Consider the following 21252-nt stretch of genomic DNA (forward strand, 5'->3'; position numbering starts at 1 on the left):
GTATTGTGTGCAGTTTTGGTCACCTTACCTGAGGAAGGACGTTCTTGCCATGGAAGGCGTGCAGCAAAGATTCACCAGGCTGATACCTGGGATGGCAGGAATGACGTATGAGGAGAGATTGGGTCGATTGGGCTTATACTCACTGGAGTTTAGAAGATTGAGAGGGGATCTCATCGAAATCTATAAAATTCCGTCAGGCCTGGACAGTCTAGATGCAGGAAGGATGTTTCTGATGTCCGGGGAGTCCTGAACCAGGGGTCATAGTCTAAGGATAAGGGGTAAGCCATTTAGGACTGAAATGAGGAGGAATTTCTTCACCCAGAGAGAGGTGAACCTGTGGAATTCTCTGCCACAGAGGGCGGTGGAGGCCAGTTCATTAAATATATTCAAGAAAGAGTTGGATATATTTCTTAAGGCTAAAGGGATCAAGGGATATGGGGAGAAGGCAGGGACAGGGCACTGAATTTGGATGATCAGCCATGATCTCATTGAATGGCGGAGCAGGCTAGAGGGGCCGAATGGCCTACTCCTGCTCCTATCTTCTATGTTTCTATGTTTCTATGTGTGCACAGATTAAACCCCGACTGTGTGCACAGGTTAAACCCGCCTGTGTGCACAGATTAAACCCCGACTGTGTGCACAGGTTAAACCCGCCTGTGTGCACAGATTAAACCACGACTGTGTGCACAGGTTAAACCCGCCTGTGTGCACAGATTAAACCCGCCTGTGTGCACAGTTTAAACCCCGCCTGTGTGAACAGGTTAAACCCCGCCTGTTTGCACAGATTAAACCCGCCTGTGTGCACAGTTTAAACCCCACCTGTGTGAACAGGTTAAACGCTGCCTGTGTGCACAGTTTAAACCCCGCCTGTGTGAACAGGTTAAACGCTGCCTGTTTGCACAGGTTCAACCCCACCTGTGTGCACAGGTTAAACCCCACCTGTGTGCACAGATTAAACTCCACCTGTGTGCACAGGTTAAAACCCACCTGTGTGCACAGATTAAACTCCGCCTGTGTGCACAGATTAAACTCCGCCTGTGTGCACAGGTTAAACCCCGCCTGTGTGCACAGATTAAACTCCACCTGTGTGCACAGGTTAAACCCCGCCTGTGTGCACAGGTTAAACACTGCCTGTGTGTACAGGTTAAACCCCGACTGTGTGCACAGGTTAAACCCACCTGTGTGCACAGTTTAAATCCCAACTGTGTGCACAGATTAAACCCCGCCTGTGTGCACAGGCTAAACCCGGCCTGTGTGCACAGTTTAAACCCTGCCTGTGTGCACAGGTTAAACCCGCCTGTGTGCACAGATTAATCCCTGACTGTGTGAACAGGTTAATCCCGCCTGTGTGAACAGGTTAAACGCTGCCTGTCTGCACAGATTAAACCCCGACTGTGTGCACAGGTTAAACCCGCCTGTGTGCACAGATTAAACCCCGACTGTGTGCACAGGTTAAACCCACCTGTGTGCACAGTTTCAACCCTGCCTGTGTGAACAGGTTAAAACCCGCCTGTGTGCACAGGATAAATCCTGACTGTGTGCACAGGTTAAACCCGCCTGTGTGCACAGGTTAAACCCCTCCTGTGTGCACAGGTTAAACCCGTCCTGTGTGCACAGGTTAAACCCGCCTGTGTGCACAGATTAAGCCCGCCTGTGTGCAAAGTTCAAACTTACCTGAATGCACAGGTTAAACCCCACCTGTGTGCACAGGTTAAACCCCACCTGTGTGCACAGGTTAAACCCGGCCTGTGTGCGCAGGTTAAACCCCACCTGTGTGCACAGGTTAGAACCCTCCTGTGTGCACAGGTTAAACCCCTCCTGTGTGCACAGGTTAAACACCGCCTGTGTGCACAGGTTAAACCCGCCTGTGTGCAAAGGTCAAACTTACCTGTGTGCACAGGTTAAACCCCGCCTGTTTGCACAGGTTAAACCCCGGCTGTTTGCACAGGTTAAACCCCACCTGTGTGCACAGGTTAAACCCCAACTGTGTGCACAGGTTAAACCCCTCCTGTGTGCACAGGTTAAACACTACCTGTGTGCACAGGTTAAACCCGCCTGTGTGCACAGATTAAACCGCACCTGTGTGCACAGTTTAAACCCCACCTGTGTGCACAGGTTAAACCCCGCCTGTGTGCACAGGTTAACCCCCTCCTGTGTGCACAGGTTAAACCCCGCCTGTGTGCACAGGTTAAACCCCACCTGTGTGCAAAGTTTAAACCCCCTCCTGTGTGCACAGGTTAAACCCCGCCTGTGTGCACAGGTTAACCCCCTCCTGTGTGCACAGGTTAAACCCCGCCTGTGTGCACAGGTTAAACTCCGCCTGTGTGCACAGGTTAACCCCCTCCTGTGTGCACAGGTTAAACCCCGCCTGTGTGCACAGGTTAAACCCCGCCTGTATGCACAGGTTAAACCCAACTGTGTGCACAGGTTAAATCGCCTGTGTGAACAGATTAAACTCTGCCTGTGTGCACAGATTAAACCCCGCCTGTGTGCACAGGTTAAACCCCGCCTGTGTGCACAGGTTAGACCCACCCGTTTGCACAGGTTAAATACCGCCTGTGTGCACAGATTAAACTCCGCTTGTGTGCACAGGTTAAACCCCACCTGTGTGCACACGTTAAACCCGCCTGTGTGCAAAGTTCAAACTTACCTGTGTGCATAGTTTAAACTCCAACTGTGTGCACAGGTTAAACCCCAGCTGTGTGCACAGGTTAAACCCCTCCTGTGTGCACAGGTTAAACCCTACCTGTGTGCATAGGTTAAAACCGCCTGTGTGCACAGATTAAACTCCGCTTGTGTGCACAGATTAAACCCGCCTGTGTGCAAAGTTCAAACTTACCTGAATGCACAGGTTAAACCCCACCTGTATGCACAGGTTAAACCCCACCTGTGTGCACAGGTTAAACCCGGCCTGTGTGCGCAGGTTAAACCCCACCTGTGTGCACAGGTTAAAGCCCTCCTGTGTGCACAGGTTAAACCCTACCTGTGTGCACAGGTTAAACCCCACCTGTGTGCACAGGTTAACCCCCCTCCTGTGTGCACAGGTTAAACCCCACCTGTGTGCACAGGTTAAACCCCCTCCTGTGTGCACAGGTTAAACCCCGCCTGTGTGCACAGGTTAACCCCCTCCTGTGTGCGCAGGTTAAACCCTGCCTGTGTGCACAGGTTAAACCCCACCTGTGTGCACAGGTTAAACCCCGCCTGTGTGCACAGGTTAAGCCCCAACTGTGTGCACAGGTTAAACCCGCCTGTGTGCACAGGATAAATCCCGACTGTGTGCACAGTTTAAACCTGCCTGTGTGCACTGTTTAAACCCCTCCTGTGTGAACAGTTTAAACCCTGCCTGTGTGCACAGATTAAACACCTCTTGTGTGCACAAATTATACCCGCCTGTGTGCACAGTTTAAACCCCTCCTGTGTGAACAGTTTATCCCTGCCTGTGTGCACAGATTAAACCCCGACTGTGTGCACAGGTTAAATCCGCCTGTGTGCACAGATTAAACCCAGCTGTTCACAAAATATATTAATGATCTGGACGAGGGAATTGGATGTAATATCTCCAAATTTGCAGATGACACAAAGCTGGGTGGGAGGGTATGCTGTGAGGATGATGTCGTGAAACTCCAGCACGATTTGGACAGGTTGGGTGATTGGGCAGAAACATGGCAAATGCACTATAATGTGGATAAATGTGAGGTTATCCACTTTGGTGGCAAAAACAGGAAGGCAGATTATTATTTGAATGGCAATAGATTGGGAGAAGGGGAAGTGCAAAGAGACCTGGGTGTTATTGTGCACCAGTTGCTGAAGGTAAGCATGCAGGTGCAGCAGGCAGTTAAGAAGGCAAATGGTATGTTGGCCTTTGTAGCAAGAGGGTTCGAGTACAGCAACAAGGATGTCTTGCTACAGTTGTACAGGGCCTTGGTGAGACCGCACCTTGAGTATTGTGTGCAGTTTTGGTCACCTTACCTGAGGAAGGACGTTCTTGCCATGGAAGGCGTGCAGCAAAGATTCACCAGGCTGATACCTGGGATGGCAGGAATGACGTATGAGGAGAGATTGGGTCGATTGGGCTTATACTCACTGGAGTTTAGAAGATTGAGAGGGGATCTCATCGAAATCTATAAAATTCCGTCAGGCCTGGACAGTCTAGATGCAGGAAGGATGTTTCTGATGTCCGGGGAGTCCTGAACCAGGGGTCATAGTCTAAGGATAAGGGGTAAGCCATTTAGGACTGAAATGAGGAGGAATTTCTTCACCCAGAGAGAGGTGAACCTGTGGAATTCTCTGCCACAGAGGGCGGTGGAGGCCAGTTCATTAAATATATTCAAGAAAGAGTTGGATATATTTCTTAAGGCTAAAGGGATCAAGGGATATGGGGAGAAGGCAGGGACAGGGCACTGAATTTGGATGATCAGCCATGATCTCATTGAATGGCGGAGCAGGCTAGAGGGGCCGAATGGCCTACTCCTGCTCCTATCTTCTATGTTTCTATGTTTCTATGTGTGCACAGATTAAACCCCGACTGTGTGCACAGGTTAAACCCGCCTGTGTGCACAGATTAAACCCCGACTGTGTGCACAGGTTAAACCCGCCTGTGTGCACAGATTAAACCACGACTGTGTGCACAGGTTAAACCCGCCTGTGTGCACAGATTAAACCCGCCTGTGTGCACAGTTTAAACCCCGCCTGTGTGAACAGGTTAAACCCCGCCTGTTTGCACAGATTAAACCCGCCTGTGTGCACAGTTTAAACCCCACCTGTGTGAACAGGTTAAACGCTGCCTGTGTGCACAGTTTAAACCCCGCCTGTGTGAACAGGTTAAACGCTGCCTGTTTGCACAGGTTCAACCCCACCTGTGTGCACAGGTTAAACCCCACCTGTGTGCACAGATTAAACTCCACCTGTGTGCACAGGTTAAAACCCACCTGTGTGCACAGATTAAACTCCGCCTGTGTGCACAGATTAAACTCCGCCTGTGTGCACAGGTTAAACCCCGCCTGTGTGCACAGATTAAACTCCACCTGTGTGCACAGGTTAAACCCCGCCTGTGTGCACAGGTTAAACACTGCCTGTGTGTACAGGTTAAACCCCGACTGTGTGCACAGGTTAAACCCACCTGTGTGCACAGTTTAAATCCCAACTGTGTGCACAGATTAAACCCCGCCTGTGTGCACAGGCTAAACCCGGCCTGTGTGCACAGTTTAAACCCTGCCTGTGTGCACAGGTTAAACCCGCCTGTGTGCACAGATTAATCCCTGACTGTGTGAACAGGTTAATCCCGCCTGTGTGAACAGGTTAAACGCTGCCTGTCTGCACAGATTAAACCCCGACTGTGTGCACAGGTTAAACCCGCCTGTGTGCACAGATTAAACCCCGACTGTGTGCACAGGTTAAACCCACCTGTGTGCACAGTTTCAACCCTGCCTGTGTGAACAGGTTAAAACCCGCCTGTGTGCACAGGATAAATCCTGACTGTGTGCACAGGTTAAACCCGCCTGTGTGCACAGGTTAAACCCCTCCTGTGTGCACAGGTTAAACCCGTCCTGTGTGCACAGGTTAAACCCGCCTGTGTGCACAGATTAAGCCCGCCTGTGTGCAAAGTTCAAACTTACCTGAATGCACAGGTTAAACCCCACCTGTGTGCACAGGTTAAACCCCACCTGTGTGCACAGGTTAAACCCGGCCTGTGTGCGCAGGTTAAACCCCACCTGTGTGCACAGGTTAGAACCCTCCTGTGTGCACAGGTTAAACCCCTCCTGTGTGCACAGGTTAAACACCGCCTGTGTGCACAGGTTAAACCCGCCTGTGTGCAAAGGTCAAACTTACCTGTGTGCACAGGTTAAACCCCGCCTGTTTGCACAGGTTAAACCCCGGCTGTTTGCACAGGTTAAACCCCACCTGTGTGCACAGGTTAAACCCCAACTGTGTGCACAGGTTAAACCCCTCCTGTGTGCACAGGTTAAACACTACCTGTGTGCACAGGTTAAACCCGCCTGTGTGCACAGATTAAACCGCACCTGTGTGCACAGTTTAAACCCCACCTGTGTGCACAGGTTAAACCCCGCCTGTGTGCACAGGTTAACCCCCTCCTGTGTGCACAGGTTAAACCCCGCCTGTGTGCACAGGTTAAACCCCACCTGTGTGCAAAGTTTAAACCCCCTCCTGTGTGCACAGGTTAAACCCCGCCTGTGTGCACAGGTTAACCCCCTCCTGTGTGCACAGGTTAAACCCCGCCTGTGTGCACAGGTTAAACTCCGCCTGTGTGCACAGGTTAACCCCCTCCTGTGTGCACAGGTTAAACCCCGCCTGTGTGCACAGGTTAAACCCCGCCTGTATGCACAGGTTAAACCCAACTGTGTGCACAGGTTAAATCGCCTGTGTGAACAGATTAAACTCTGCCTGTGTGCACAGATTAAACCCCGCCTGTGTGCACAGGTTAAACCCCGCCTGTGTGCACAGGTTAGACCCACCCGTTTGCACAGGTTAAATACCGCCTGTGTGCACAGATTAAACTCCGCTTGTGTGCACAGGTTAAACCCCACCTGTGTGCACACGTTAAACCCGCCTGTGTGCAAAGTTCAAACTTACCTGTGTGCATAGTTTAAACTCCAACTGTGTGCACAGGTTAAACCCCAGCTGTGTGCACAGGTTAAACCCCTCCTGTGTGCACAGGTTAAACCCTACCTGTGTGCATAGGTTAAAACCGCCTGTGTGCACAGGTTAAACCCCAGCTGTGTGCACAGGTTAAACCCCGCCTGTGTGCACAGGTTAAACCCCACCTGTGTGCACAGGTTAAACCCCGCCTGTGTGCACAGGTTAAACCCCGCCTGTGTGCACAGGTTAAACCCCGCCTATGTGCACAGGTTAAACCCCACTTGTGTGCACAGGTTAAACCCCGCCTGTGTGCACAGGTTAAACCCCACCTGTGTGCACAGGTTAAAACCCGGCTGTGTGCACAGGTTAAACCCCTCCTGTGTGCAGAGGTTAAATCCCGCCTGTGTGCACAGGTTAAACCCCGCCTGTGTGCACAGGTTAAACCCCGCCTGTGTGCACAGTTTAAACCCCACCTGTGTGCACAGGTTAAACCCCACCTGTGTGCACAGGTTAAACCCCTCCTGTGTGCACAGGTTAAACCCCGCCTGTGTGCACAGTTTAAACCCCACCTGTGTGCACAGGTTAAACCCCTCCTGTGTGCACAGGTTAAACCCCGCCTGTGTGCACAGATTAAACCCTGACTGTGTGAACAGGTTAAACCTCGCCTGTGTGCACACGTTAAACTACGCCTGTGTGCACAGGTTAAACCCCTCCTGTGTGCACAGGTTAAACCCCTCCTGTGTGAACAGGTTAAACCCCTCCTGTGTGCATAGGTTAAACCCCGCCTGTGTGCACAGGTTAAACCCCGCCTGTGTGCACAGGTTAAACCCCACCTGTGTGCACAGGTTAAACCCCACCTGTGTGCACAGGTTAAACCCCACCTGTGTGCACAGGTTATACCCCTCCTGTGTGCACAGGTTAAACCCCGCCTGTGTGCACAGGTTAAACCCCACCTGTGTGCACAGGTTAAACCCGCCTGTGTGAACAGGTTATACCCCTCCTGTGTGAACAGGTTAAACCCCTCCTGTGTGCACAGGTTAAACCCCGCCTGTGTGCACAGGTTAAACCCCACCTGTGTGCACAGGTTAAACCCCACATGTGTGAACAGGTTAAACCCCTCCTGTGTGCACAGATTAAACCCCACCTGTGTGCACAATTTAAACCCCACCTGTGTGCACAGGTTATACCCCTCCTGTGTGCACAGGTTAAACCCCGCCTGTGTGCACAGGTTAAAACCCACCTGTGTGCACAGGTTAAACCCGCCTGTGTGAACAGGTTATACCCCTCCTGTGTGAACAGGTTAAACCCCTCCTGTGTGCATAGGTTAAACCTCACCTGTGTGCACACGTTAAACTACGCCTGTGTGCACAGGTTAAACCCCACCTGTGTGCACAGGTTAAACCCCGCCTGTGTGCACAGGTTAAACCCCACCTGTGTGCACAGGTTAAACCCCGCCTGTGTGCACAGGTTAAACCCCGCCTGTGTGCACAGGTTAAACCCCGCCTGTGTGCAGAGGTTAAACCCCACTTGTGTGCACAGGTTAAACCCTGCCTGTGTGCACAGGTTAAACCCCACCTGTGTGCACAGGTTAAAACCCGGCTGTGTGCACAGGTTAAACCCCTCCTGTGTGCACAGGTTAAACCCCGCCTGTGTGCACAGGTTAAACCCCGCCTGTGTGCACAGGTTAAACCCCGCCTGTGTGCACAGTTTAAACCCCACCTGTGTGCACAGGTTAAACCCCACCTGTGTGCACAGGTTAAACCCCTCCTGTGTGCACAGGTTAAACCCCGCCTGTGTGCACAGTTTAAACCCCACCTGTGTGCACAGGTTAAACCCCTCCTGTGTGCACAGGTTAAACCCCGCCTGTGTGCACAGATTAAACCCTGACTGTGTGAACAGGTTAAACCTCGCCTGTGTGCACACGTTAAACTATGCCTGTGTGCACAGGTTAAACCCCTCCTGTGTGCACAGGTTAAACCCCGCCTGTGTGCACAGGTTACACCGGTGTTGTACCATAAGAAGCAAATGAACAAAAATCAATTTCTTTCACTCCTTTCACAGAGCACCAAAACTATAAATTTTAATTACCAAAAAATGGGAACAGCTCAGACTTATTAATTTTTAATTTTTACATTGGTCTTTCTACATTTGAAAGTATTATTCTCATTAAAAAGAATGGTACTGATCTTTCATTGCAACAATGCACCGCGAGATTACCCTCAATACGACACTACACACAATGTTTATTTTACTAGAGGACAGTACAAATTGTCAGTCCTGAACCCTTGGCACCTTTGATTAGAACTCACTCTGTCTTGGGTTTTCAGCGCAGTGTAAAAGCAAGAAGGAAAGAAAGACTTGCATTTATAGAGATCTTTCATGACCCAGGATGTCCCAAGGCACTTTACAGCCAATTAACCATTTTTGAAGTGTAGTCACTGTTGCAATTTCAGAAACACAGCAGCCAATTTTCGTACAGCAAGACCCCACCAATATCACTGTGATAATGACCAGATCATCCGTTTTATTGATGTTGGTTGAGGGATAACTATTGGGCAGAACACCGGGGAGAACTCTCCCGCTTTCCTTTGAAATACTGGCCATGGAATCTTTTACAGCCACCTGAGTGGGCAGACTGGGCCTCGGTTTAACGTCTCATCCGAAAGACGGGTTAACAATTCCTGAGGTATGCTGCTTTCCAATGAAGTGTTTCAACATGAAACAGAAGCTGACGGACCTGCTGAGGATTTCCAGAATGTTCTGTTTTTATTTACCATTTCCTGTGTCTTGCAGATACCCTGCCAGTTGACACCAGAGATACCACGACATAAAACGGACCGTCCCCGGGGGACTCGTAGGCAACAATGATGCCCCTCAGTGCCACTACAATCATCGCACGTTGAACTCACACCAACAAGACCACATCTCGCATCAATAACGCAACAAATTATACAAGAAAGATTCATGAAGGAAATGGGGATAATGATATTGGGTAACAGGGAACACCGGGATTGGGATACTGCTCCTGGCGGATAAACACCAACATGGAGTGGATGGGCCGAATGGCCTGGTTTCATGTTGTAATTTCAATGTAAGAAACAGCTGGATGCCGCGATGGGGGAGGGAGGGAATTGTAGGGTTTTGTCTGGATAGAGGGATGAAGATGGTCTGAATGGCTGTAATGGTCGAGTGATCTTGGGAGATGTGACCAACTATACCGCACCTTGCATTACGCCAGCAAGTACAAGTAATTATCTGTCGCTGATCAGACTAATGGATGCTCTATCTATGTAGCTTTCAACACTCAAGGTAACCGGCTTCTGTGGGCTGCATTTAACAACAACAACTTGCATTTATATAATTGTATATACTTGTAATAAAGGTTCATATCATTGCTGTAAGCCGCACTCACCTGGGACAAAGCTCCCCTGCACCACCTCTTTGTACGCCCACCACCCTTCGTTGAGTTTGTGAGAGTTGTGCTGAGCTGAAAAATTAAACAACATGAAACCATATTAGTGTTTATTTTTAAGTCTTAATACAGCGTACAGCGCCTGGCAATGCAGCGTATTAATGCACAGCGCATTACAGTGCACAGTCCTGTTTGCGAGAGTCCAGCAGTCTACAGTGTACAGCACAAATACACAAATCACTAAAAGTAGCGACAGCAAGGCCATAAAAAAAGCAAACCAGGCACTAGGGTTTATTTCTCGAGGAATGGAGTTGAATTGAATTGAATTGAAAAGTAGGGAAGTTATACTAAACCTGTATCGAACCTTGGTTAGACCACACTTGGAGTACTGCGTACAATTCTGGTCGCCATACTATAAAAATGATACAGAGGCATGGGAGAGGGTGCAGAGAGGATTTACAAGGATGATACCAGAAATGCGAGGTTATACCTATCAGGAAAGGATGAACAGGCTGGGGCTTTTTTCTCTTGAAAAGAGAAGGCTGAGGGATGACCTAATAGAGGTCTTTAAAATCATGAAAGGTTTTGATCGAGTGGATGGAGAGAGAACGTTTCCACTTGTGGGGAAGAGCATAACTAGAGGCCATCAATAGAAGATAGTCACTGGAGTGTCAGCCTAGATCTGGAGCTCAAGGGGCAAAAATTGGGTCACGCCCCCTTTGGGGCGATAACTTCGCAGCGCCCCAAAAAAGTTAGCGCCCTTGCGCCTGAAATTGAATGGTAGCGCCCCAAGCAGGAGGCGGGGAATTACGGGAAGCGCTACCCCTCCCTCTTGGGGCGCTCCCATTGAATATCGCAGCGCTACGTGCAACAGCACCACCTGTGTCGGCAGGCAGCGCCGCGGTACTGCAGGCCTCCCTCCCCTGATTAAAGGGGAGGGGCCTAGTGCAGCGCGCACGCCGGGGCCCTGCTGGACCACCGGGGAGCGGGGTGCCGGCACCTGCCTTTTAATTATCGCCGCCCCGGCCGCACTCACGGCACCCTGACCCTGTCGGACATAGCGTCTAGCGGTAGGTCGCGGGCGCGAGCCAAGTTTGCGGCTGGGGCACGAACGGGGTGCTGCGCACGGCGGTGATGTCATCGCAGCTGGCACAGCGCTGCAGGGCGATACCGGCTACCGCCGCCCTCAGGGCGTTAACGGGAGGCACAAAGCAGCCGAAAGTCTCTGGAATGAGGATTTGAACCGAGGACCATGTGACTCGGAGGCAAGGCCACTACCCACTGAACCACGGCTGACACCTCAGATAACCGTCAGTGACAGGAAGAAAATGGGGAGAGTTGTATGCAACCACCAACTTTTCAAGGTAGTTAGGGATGGACAATAAATGCCGGCCTTGCCAGTGACGCCCACAGCCTGTGAATGAGTAAAATAAACTGAAGGTGACTGGCATCTGCGGAAATTATTGGAGGAGATGTATCCGTTGCTCACAGAACCGTGGAATCAGCTGTACTGACACTGGGGAAAATCTGGAATGCGGAGGACTTGGTCTGCATAATTGGGCGACTGCACAGAGACTCAACTGCGAGAGAATTTCAGGGATCTGCCATTACTTTTATTCAGTGTATCAGTGGTTTTTAATAATCTATGATTCTCCAAACAAATGGGGTTGCATTATTATTAATATTGTGTTATTACAATTCAGCACAGCACCAGGGAATCTAAAGAGGAATCAGCAAGTGTCGAGCTCTACAAAGAAATAGATGTCCAAAATAAGGGACAAGGGAGCTCATTAAAAATCGAAGGGAAGCAGATTCCCCTCGTCCCGACCCCAGCAGCAGGCACTGCTTGTCTTCCAGGTACAGCCAGGTTTATTAAGATTATTACTACGAATCCCAATAAATTCCCGTCCATGAGCTCAGCAGCAACAATGGGGTCCAATGGATTCATTTCACTGTTGTTGGCTTTGAACTAGCCTGGCTGCTTCGGTGCCGGCCGTGGCTCAGTGGACAGCACTCTCGCATCTGACTCAGAAGGTTATGGGTTCAAGTCCCACTCCAGAGACTTGAGCATAAAAATCTAGGCTCGACAGTCCAGTGCAGTACTGAGGGAGCGCCACACTGTCGGAAGGGCAGTACTGAGGGAGCGCTGCACTGTCGGAGGGGCAGTACTGAGGGAGAGCCGCACTGTCGGAGGGGCAGTACTGAGGGAGAGCCGCACTGTCGGAAGGGCAGTACTGAGGGAGAGCCGCACTGTCGGAGGGGCAGTACTGAGGGAGAGCCGCACTGTCGGAAGGGCAGTACTGAGGGAGCGCCGCACTGTCGGAAGGGCAGTATTGAGGGAATGCTGCACTGTCGGAGGGGCAGTACTGAGGGAATGCTGCACTGTCGGAGGGGCAGTACTGAGGGAGCGCCGCACTGTGGGAGGGGCAATACTGAGGGAAGTGCTGCACTGTCGGAGGGGCAGTACTGAGGGTGTGCTGCACTGTTGGAGGAGCAGTACTAAGGGAGCGCTGCACTGTCGGAGATGCCGTTGTTCAGGTGAGATGTTAAACCGAGGTGAAAGTAAAAGACTTCATGGCACTATTGGAAGAAGAGCAGGCGAGTTCTCCCGGTGTTCTGGCCAATATTTATCCCTCAATCAACATCACTAAAGAACAGATTATCTGGTCATTGTCACATTGCTGTTTGTGGGAGCTTGCTGTGTGCAAATTGGCTGCTTCGTTTCCTACATTACAACAGTGACTACACTTTAAAAGGACTTCATTGGCTTTAAAGCGTTTTGAGACATCTGGTGGTCGTGCAAGGTGCTATATAAATGCATCCCTTTCTGTGACAAGTCAGTGATTGTCTATCCAATGGCCTGTTCTTCCTCAGCCTCTGGCTCCCTGTCCCACTGCGCACAGCCATGAAAGGTATTCGAGCTCCCACCCATTGCCATTGTCTTTCTTGGCCCAGCCGTGATCTTATTAAGATTGCAAGCCACAAATTAAACTTCTGCCGCCCCCCTCCCTCCCCCACTCACTCCAAATACACGGGAATCAATTCACCTTCGGCGGCTAATCACCACCCTGTTTTACACCGCTTCGGATTTCGCTTCAAATCAATTAGATTCCAGCCTGTAACTCACTCCCGGGTATCCGTTATTCTATATATAAACCCCCCGAACCCTTCGATTAGATTCCAGTCTGTAACTCACTCCCGGGTATCTGTTATTCTATATATAAACCCCCCGAAGCCCTCGATTAGATTCCAGCCTGTAACTCACTCCCGGGTATCTGTTATTCTATATATAAACCCCCCGAACCCCTCGATTAGATTCCAGCCTGTAACTCACTCCCGGGGATCTGTTATTCTATATATAAACCCCCCGAACCCCTCGATTAGATTCCAGCCTGTAACTCACTCCCGGGTATCTGTTATTCTATATATAAACCTCCCCGAACCCCTCGATTAGATTCCAGCCTGTAACTCACTCCCGGGTATCTCTTATTCTATAAATAAACCCCCCGAACCCCTCGATTAGATTCCAGCCTGTAACTCACTCCCGGGTATCTGTTATTCTATATATAAACCCCCCGAACCCCTCGATTAGATTCCAGCCTGTAACTCACTCCCTGGTATCTGTTATTCTATATATAAATCCCCCGAACCCCTCGATTAGATTCCAGCCTGTAACTCACTCCCAGGTATCTGTTATTCTATATATAAACCCCCCGAACCCCTCGATTAGATTCCAGCCTGTAACTCACTCCCGGGTATCTGTTATTCTATATATAAATCCCCCGATCCCCACGATTAGATTCCAGCCTGTAACTCACTCCCGGGTATCTGTTATTCTATATATAAACCCCCCATACCCCTCGATTAGGTTCCAGCCTGTAACTCACTCCCGGGTATCTGTTATTCTATATATAAACCCCCCGAACCCCGCGATTAGATTCCAGCCTGTAACTTACTCCCGGGTATCTGTTATTCTATATATAAACCCCCGAACTCCTCGATTAGATTCCAGCCTGTAACTCACTCCCGGGTATCCGTTATTCTATATATAAACCCGCAAACCCCTCGATTAAATTCCAGCCTGTAACTCACTCCCGGGTATCTCTTACATTCTATATATATACCCCACTGAACCCCTCGATTAGATTCCAGCCTGTAACTCACTCCCGGGTATCTGTTATTCTATATATAAACCTCCCCGAACCCCTCGATTAGATTCCAGCCTGTAACTCACTCCCGGGTATCTGTTATTCTATATATAAATCCCCCGATCCCCACGATTAGATTCCAGCCTGTAACTCACTCCCGGGTATCTGTTATTCTATATATAAACCCCTCGAACCCCTCGATTAGATTCCAGCCTATAACTCACTCCCGGGTACCTGTTATTCTATATATAAACCCCCGAACTCCTCGATTAGATTCCAGCCTGTAACTCACTCCCGGGTATCTGTTATTCTATATATCAACCCCCCCGAACCCCTCTATATATAAGCCCCCCAAATTCCTCGATTAGATTCCAGTCTGTAACTCGCTCCCAGGTATCTGTTATTCTATATATAAACCCCTCGAACCCCTCGATTAGATTCCAGCCTATAACTCACTCCCGGGTACCTGTTATTCGATATATAAACCCCCCGAACTCCTCGATTAGATTCCAGCCTGTAACTCACTCCCGGGTATCTGTTATTCTATATATAAACCCCCCGAACCCCTCGATTAGATTCCAGCCTGTAACTCACTCCCGGGTATCTGTTATTCTATATATAATCCCCCCCAAAACCCTCGGCTAGATTATAGCCTGTAACTCAGTCCCGGGTATCCGTTATTCTATATATAAACCCCCCGAACCCCCCGATTAGATTCCAGCCTGTAACTCACTCCCGGGTATCTGTTATTCTATATATAATCCCCCCCAAAACCCTCGATAAGATTCCAGCCTGTAACTCACTCCCGGGTATCTATTATTCTATATATAATCCCCCCCAAAACCCTCGATTGGATTATAGCCTGTAACTCAGTCCCGGGTATCCGTTATTCTATATATAAACCCCCCGAAACCCTCGATTAGATTCCAGCCTTTAACTCACACCCGGGTATCTGTTATATTTAAAATGATCCCTCGAACCCCTCGATTAGATTCCAGCCTATAACTCACTCCCGGGTACCTGTTATTCTATATACAAACCCCCCGAACCCCTCGATTAGATTCCAGCCTGTAACTCACTCCCGGGTATCTGTTATTCTGTATATAAACCCCACTGAACCCCTCAATTAGATTCCAGCCTGTAACTCACTCCCGGGTATCTCTTATTCTATATATATACCCCACTGAACCCCTCGATTAGATTCCAGCCTGTAACTCACTCCCGGGTATCTGTTATTCTATATATAAACCCCATTGAACCCCTCGATTAGATTCCAGCCTTTAACTCACACCCGGGTATCTGTTATATTTAAAATGATCCCCCGAACCTCTCGATTAGTTTCCAGCCTGTAACTCACTCTCGGGTATCTGTTATTCTATAGATAAATCCCCCGAACCCCACGATTAGATTCCAGCCTGTAACTCACTTCCGGGTATCTGTTATTCTATATATAATCCCCCCAAAAACCCTCGATTAGATTCTAGCCTGTAACTCACTCCCGGGTATCTGTTATTCTATATATAAACCCCCCGAACCCCTTGATTATATTCCAGCCTGTAACTCACTCCCGGGGATCTGTTATTCTAGAAATTCAGAAAACGTTAGTGGGAGTTGTATACAGACCCTCAAACAGTAATGCTGAGGTTGGGGATGGCATTAAGCGAGAAATTAGTGAAGCGTGCAATAAGGGCACAGCAGTTATCATGGGTGACTTTAATCTACATATAGATTGGTCTAACCAAATTAGTAACAACTAGCAGGAGGTGCCCGGCATTGCCAGGGCAATTTTGGGCCGCGCAGTGTCCCTGCCCATGTCTGTCCCCTCTCGTTGAGCTCCCCAGGGGATCGCGCGGTTGACGGCCGGCAGGTGCAGTTGGCGCGCCCGTTGCGTCTCTGGGGCCTAGCGCTTGAGGCCCGGCCGGGCTGTCGGGGTGAGACAGACCCGAGCTGAGGTCCCCCGCGGGTGGCGCGGTTGACGGTCGGCCGCTGCCGATGACCCGCCCGCTGTGTGGAAACTCACCTGAAGCTCCTGGAGTGGCAATGTGGGGGTTTGTTTGGCTGGTGCTGTCCCTGTGGGGATGGAAAAAATGGCGGCGAAGTTTAGGGAGGCTGGAGGATTAGGACCCGCCCGTGACGCACTGATTGATCAACCATCAGGTGAGTGAACTGTAGGATTGGTCAAGCAGCACGTCACTCAACGCTAATGAGAGGTAGGATTGGTCAACCGCTAATGAGTGGATTTTTGAGGATTTTTGAATGTTTTTTGTATACTGTCCAAACAATTTTTGTCTGACGAAAAAGTAAATATGCCTACGAGAGTCCCCTAACGATAAGCTTTCTTTCGATATAACATACGTGTAGGTACGCTCTATAACTTTTGATTGTATAGCCGGACAAACAGAAAGACAGAGAGACAGACAGAGAGACAGACAGACAGAGAGACATACCGGTTTATATATATAGATACTGTGGAGGAGGAACTCCTAGAGTGTATACGGGATGGATTCCTGGACCATTGGCCCAGAACTTGGTGTCGGGGGTGTAAGAGCCATAAAAGCTTAAGAAAATACTTTAAAATAGTGGTTAAATGGCATAATACAGTTAATTTACCTGACCGACTTATTGTATTAAGAAACCCCCTATTTTCTTGCTCCAGTAGTATAGTCCGAGACACCCCCTTCATTCTTGCCATAATGGAACAGTCCCTAAGCCACACATGGGTGCAGCCATTTTACAGTTTAAACTGCACGTGGTTGAAGGAGGCAGAAGCTGTGAGGTTTGGAGCAGTACAGTTTTTGACCGTGTTCGTTTATATGTGCTTGCTTTGTAATTCCGTTTGTTAAGTGTTATAGTAAACAGTTTAAAAGACAAAGCTACGTTTGGGAACGTTTTATTTCGACACGCGTCTACTCATTGTTAAAAACCCCACAGCTCAGTGGCTGCCTGTTTGGAAACTAAGAAGCGCCACTACATTAGTCAAAAACTTGCTCCCTAAGAAGGAAGGGACGGAATCGTCGGCGAACGTATACCCGAATGGTCACGGAGCCAGACGACAATATAAGAAAGCGAAGGTACAGTGACTGCTACTTGCTTTGTTCATTCTATTGAGAAGCTAAATAAGAGCTGCGGGTAAAATGGCCGAGGCCTTACGGAGCCAGGAGCTTCCATCAGCCAGAAAGATTGCTGGCCAAAAGAGGGAAATAAAGCTCACCCCAAAGGCAATGGAAGAGAAGTTACATAGAAGCATAGGTGCAAGGAAGGCTAAATTAGCTCAGATAACTGGAAAAATGAAGATAATTGATCGTCTCATGGAAGATAATGCTAATATTAAGAAAGCTGAAGACATAATGTATTACAATTTCTCCAAGCTGCATGAAGAATTTAATGTACTCAATGAAGATGTATTAGCACTTCTGCCTGAAGAAGAGGGAAACGCTGATCAGCACAACTGGTTTGATCTTAAATCAACCAGCATTAAGGACTATATCAAGGCCACGGAACAGTGGATGTTAAAGATTCGTCAAGACGCTGATACAGCAGAGAAAGATAAAGTTGACGATGAAGTCGGACCAGACGATAGCATTTCAGAGACTTCCGCCAGACCGAGCAAAAATCGAAAAGAAGGTAGCTCTGTTTCTGGACGCAGGTCAGTCGCTTCTACCACAAGCTCGTCGCGACGCATGAGAGCGGAGGCCGAACGGGCGGCGTTGATGGCACGCGCAGCATCTTTAGCGGAAAAGCAAGCTCTTGAACGGGAAGAGGCCCAACTGCAGGTCCAAGAGGCCCAACTGCAGGCCCAACGGGCCCAGGTGCAGGCAAAGAAAGAACAGCTGGAGATAAAAACAGCTATCGAGGTCTCAGACGCCAGGTTGAGTGCGTACGAAGATTATGAAGGCTCACGGGACGGCGGGAGCCACTGCCAGTCAACATCGTCACATAGAGTTGGATCCAGGGCACCTTCAAGAGTTACAACAGAGCCCGAAGGCAATCCCCTGGCATTACAGCGTGGAAGAGTGGCCTCTCCACTAACAGGAGCACGTGATGCTACCCCAGACGTCAGACGGTCTAGACTAGACCCTGCTGATGACCACCAGAGGCCTGAAGACACAGGGAGAAGCCTATACCGAGTGATGCAACGTCAGAACGAAATTACAGAGATGCTTGTAAAACAACAGAATCTGTTTCGACTCCCTCAAAGAGACATACCAGTGTTCCAAGGCGACCCACTCAAGTATAAGCCCTTCATCAGATCCTTTGAACAAGCCATTGACTCCAAAACAGAGAGCAGCAGTGATAAGTTGTACTACCTGGGACAGTACACCAGTGGTAAGCCACAAGACCTGGTCAGAAGCTGTGAACACATGAGACCGGACCGGGGATACATAGAAGCCAGGAAGTTGCTGCAGGAGCACTATGGTAACGAGCTGAAGATAGCCACTGCACATATCGAAAAGGCTACCAAGTGGCCACAGATCAGATCGGAGGACGGAGAGGCATTGAACGCATATGTTCTTTTCCTCATAGGATGTCGCAACACCATGGAGGATGTTGAATTCATGGAAGAGATGGACAATCCTACGACTATGAGAATCATCATCTCTAAGCTTCCTTACAGGATGAGAGAACAATGGAGAAGAACAGCCTTTGAGATAATGGAGAGGCAGAAAGGTAGAGCCAGGTTTGCAGACTTAGTGAACTTCATAGACAAACAGGCTAAAATTGCTAGGGACCCATTGTTTGGAAACATCCAAGACGTCAGCCCGACCACCGATGGAAGAGTGAAAGCCAAGCCCGTTGAATCAAAGACTCTCAGGAAAGGTGGTTCCAGGGGAAGCAGCTTTGCAACTATCGTCACCCAGGCCGAGGAAGAAAGGCCCCAGAACTCATCTCCCAAAAAGAGCAGCACAGTGACGTCTGCTAATGCCTTTCAGAAGCCATGCTTATTCTGCCAGAAGAATCATACATTGGATTTCTGCAGCAACATCAAAGCACAGCCACATAAGGACAGAATCGAATTCCTGAAGTGCAATGGCCTATGCTTTGGATGTCTCTCTCAGGGGCACCTGAGTAGAAACTGTAAGCAAAGAACAACATGCAGAGAGTGCACTCGGAAACATCCCAGTCTGCTGCATATCCATAAAGAAGAATAAGTCTCTAAGAAGAGTGAAGAAAACAATACCGACGAGAAGGTTGTTTCAAGTGCTCTGGTGTCGCTAGAACCAGAGACTTGTGGACTCACTGGGGCCGGTGACAGTGATTGTATTCTTGCCATCGTACCAGTAAAGATCAAGTCTAAGAGGAGCGAGAAGCTTGTGGAGACTTACGCCTTCATGGATCCAGGTAGCTCAGCAACGTTCTGCACAGAATCACTCATGCGACAGCTGAATGTTAGAGGCAGAAGAACAGAAATCCTATTACGCACCATGGGTCATGAGAAGTCAATGCAAAGTTATATCCTGTCAGACCTAGAAGTGTGTGGACTTGAAGAGAAGGACTTCATAGACCTGCCTAATGTTTTCACACAGAGGGAGATTCCTGTTAGAATAGGGAACTTAGCCCTGCAGAAGGATGTGGATAGATGGCCTTACCTAGAAAAGGTGCGTCTCCCATACATTGAAGCAGAAATTGGCCTATTAATTGGAACCAATGCCTACAAAACTATGGAGCCATGGCAGGTGATAAACAGCAAGGACGACGGACCCTACGCCGTCAGGACAGCCCTTGGATGGGTAGTCAATGGACCGGTAAGGAGAGATGATGGCCACAAGTCGAACAAGGAGGAACGACAAAACGTCACAGTTAATCGCATCTCTATCGCAAGCATTGAAGAGCTGTTGATACAGCAGTTCAACGCAGACTTCTCAGAACGCAGCTGTGAGGAAAAGTCAGAGATGTCACAAGAAGACCATCAGTTCATGGGTTTGATGACAAGGTCTACACAGTTCATTGATGGCCACTATCACATTGGTTTGCCACTGAGAAGACAGACCGCGAAGATGCCGAACAATCGCTGCATAGCAGAGCAATGCGCCATCAGTCTAAAGAGAAAGCTGAACAAGAACCCCGACTTTCACGAAGACTACAAAGACTTCATGAGAAACATCATAGCGAAAGGCTATGCTGTAAAGGTGCCCGAGGAACAGTTGAACAGAGACGATGGAAGGGTCTGGTACATTCCTCATCACGGGGTGTATCACCCAAAGAAGAAAAAGATCCGTGTAGTGTTTGACTGCGCCGCCTCATTCAGAGGAACTTCACTGAATGACCAGCTGCTTCAAGGTCCTGATCTTACTAATACCCTCATTGGCGTCTTGACTAGGTTTAGACAGGAGCTCGTTGCCATGATGGCAGACATAGAATCAATGTTCTACCAAGTTAGAATCCCTGATGAAGATGCTGATCTTCTGCGCTTCCTTTGGTGGCCAGATGGCGACGTTAGTCAAGCGATGGTGGAATGTAGAATGGCCGAACACTTGTTCGGAGCCACATCATCTCCCAGCTGTGCAAGCTACGCTCTCAGAAAAACTGCAGAAGATGGCAAAGGCAAAGCACCATCAGAGGCTGTGGAGACAATCTTCAGAAACTTTTATGTCGACGACTGTCTGAAGTCCGTGTCAACAGAAGACGATGCCATCGCACTGTCAAGAGACCTTAGAACTCTGTGTTCGAATGGAGGATTCCATCTGACTAAGTGGATAAGCAACAGCAGAGCAGTTCTAGCTTCTATCCCAGAAAAGGAAAGAGCCACTGAAGTCAAAGATCTGGACCTGAGCCACGACGTCCTTCCTATCGAGAGAGCTCTTGGTGTACAATGGTGCATCGAGCCAGACACGTTCAACTTCAGGATAATGGTGAACGAAAGACCATCCACAAGACGAGGGATTCTCTCTGTGGTCAGTTCCATCTACGACCCTCTTGGATTCCTGGCACCACTCATTCTGCCGGTGAAGCTGATGCTACGAGAGCTGTGTAGAGACAAGAGAGGATGGGATGAAGATATCCCAGAAGGTCAAGCTCAGAGATGGCACAGATGGTTGACAGATTTGCAACAACTTTCTAGCTTCAACATCAGTAGATGCATCAAGCCTGCGAGTT

The 21252-nt window shown here is 49.2% G+C and overlaps 1 protein-coding gene across 2 annotated transcripts in view; it reads right to left on the bottom strand.

Moving 5' to 3' along the window:
* Positions 1–21252, bottom strand: part of LOC147102982 (carbonic anhydrase-related protein 10) — a 908938-nt gene that overhangs the window by 744289 nt on the left and 143397 nt on the right. For both annotated transcript variants that reach the window (XM_085964066.1, XM_085964067.1), the window contains exon 2: positions 10010–10084. In XM_085964066.1, the coding sequence (XP_085820192.1) occupies positions 10010–10084 (75 nt within the window). The remainder of the gene's footprint in view (positions 1–10009; positions 10085–21252) is intronic.

This window comes from Somniosus microcephalus, chromosome 21 (assembly GCF_052327205.1).
Source record: "Somniosus microcephalus isolate GS21.2 chromosome 21, FLI_Smic_1.0, whole genome shotgun sequence".
NCBI lineage: Eukaryota > Metazoa > Chordata > Chondrichthyes > Squaliformes > Somniosidae > Somniosus > Somniosus microcephalus.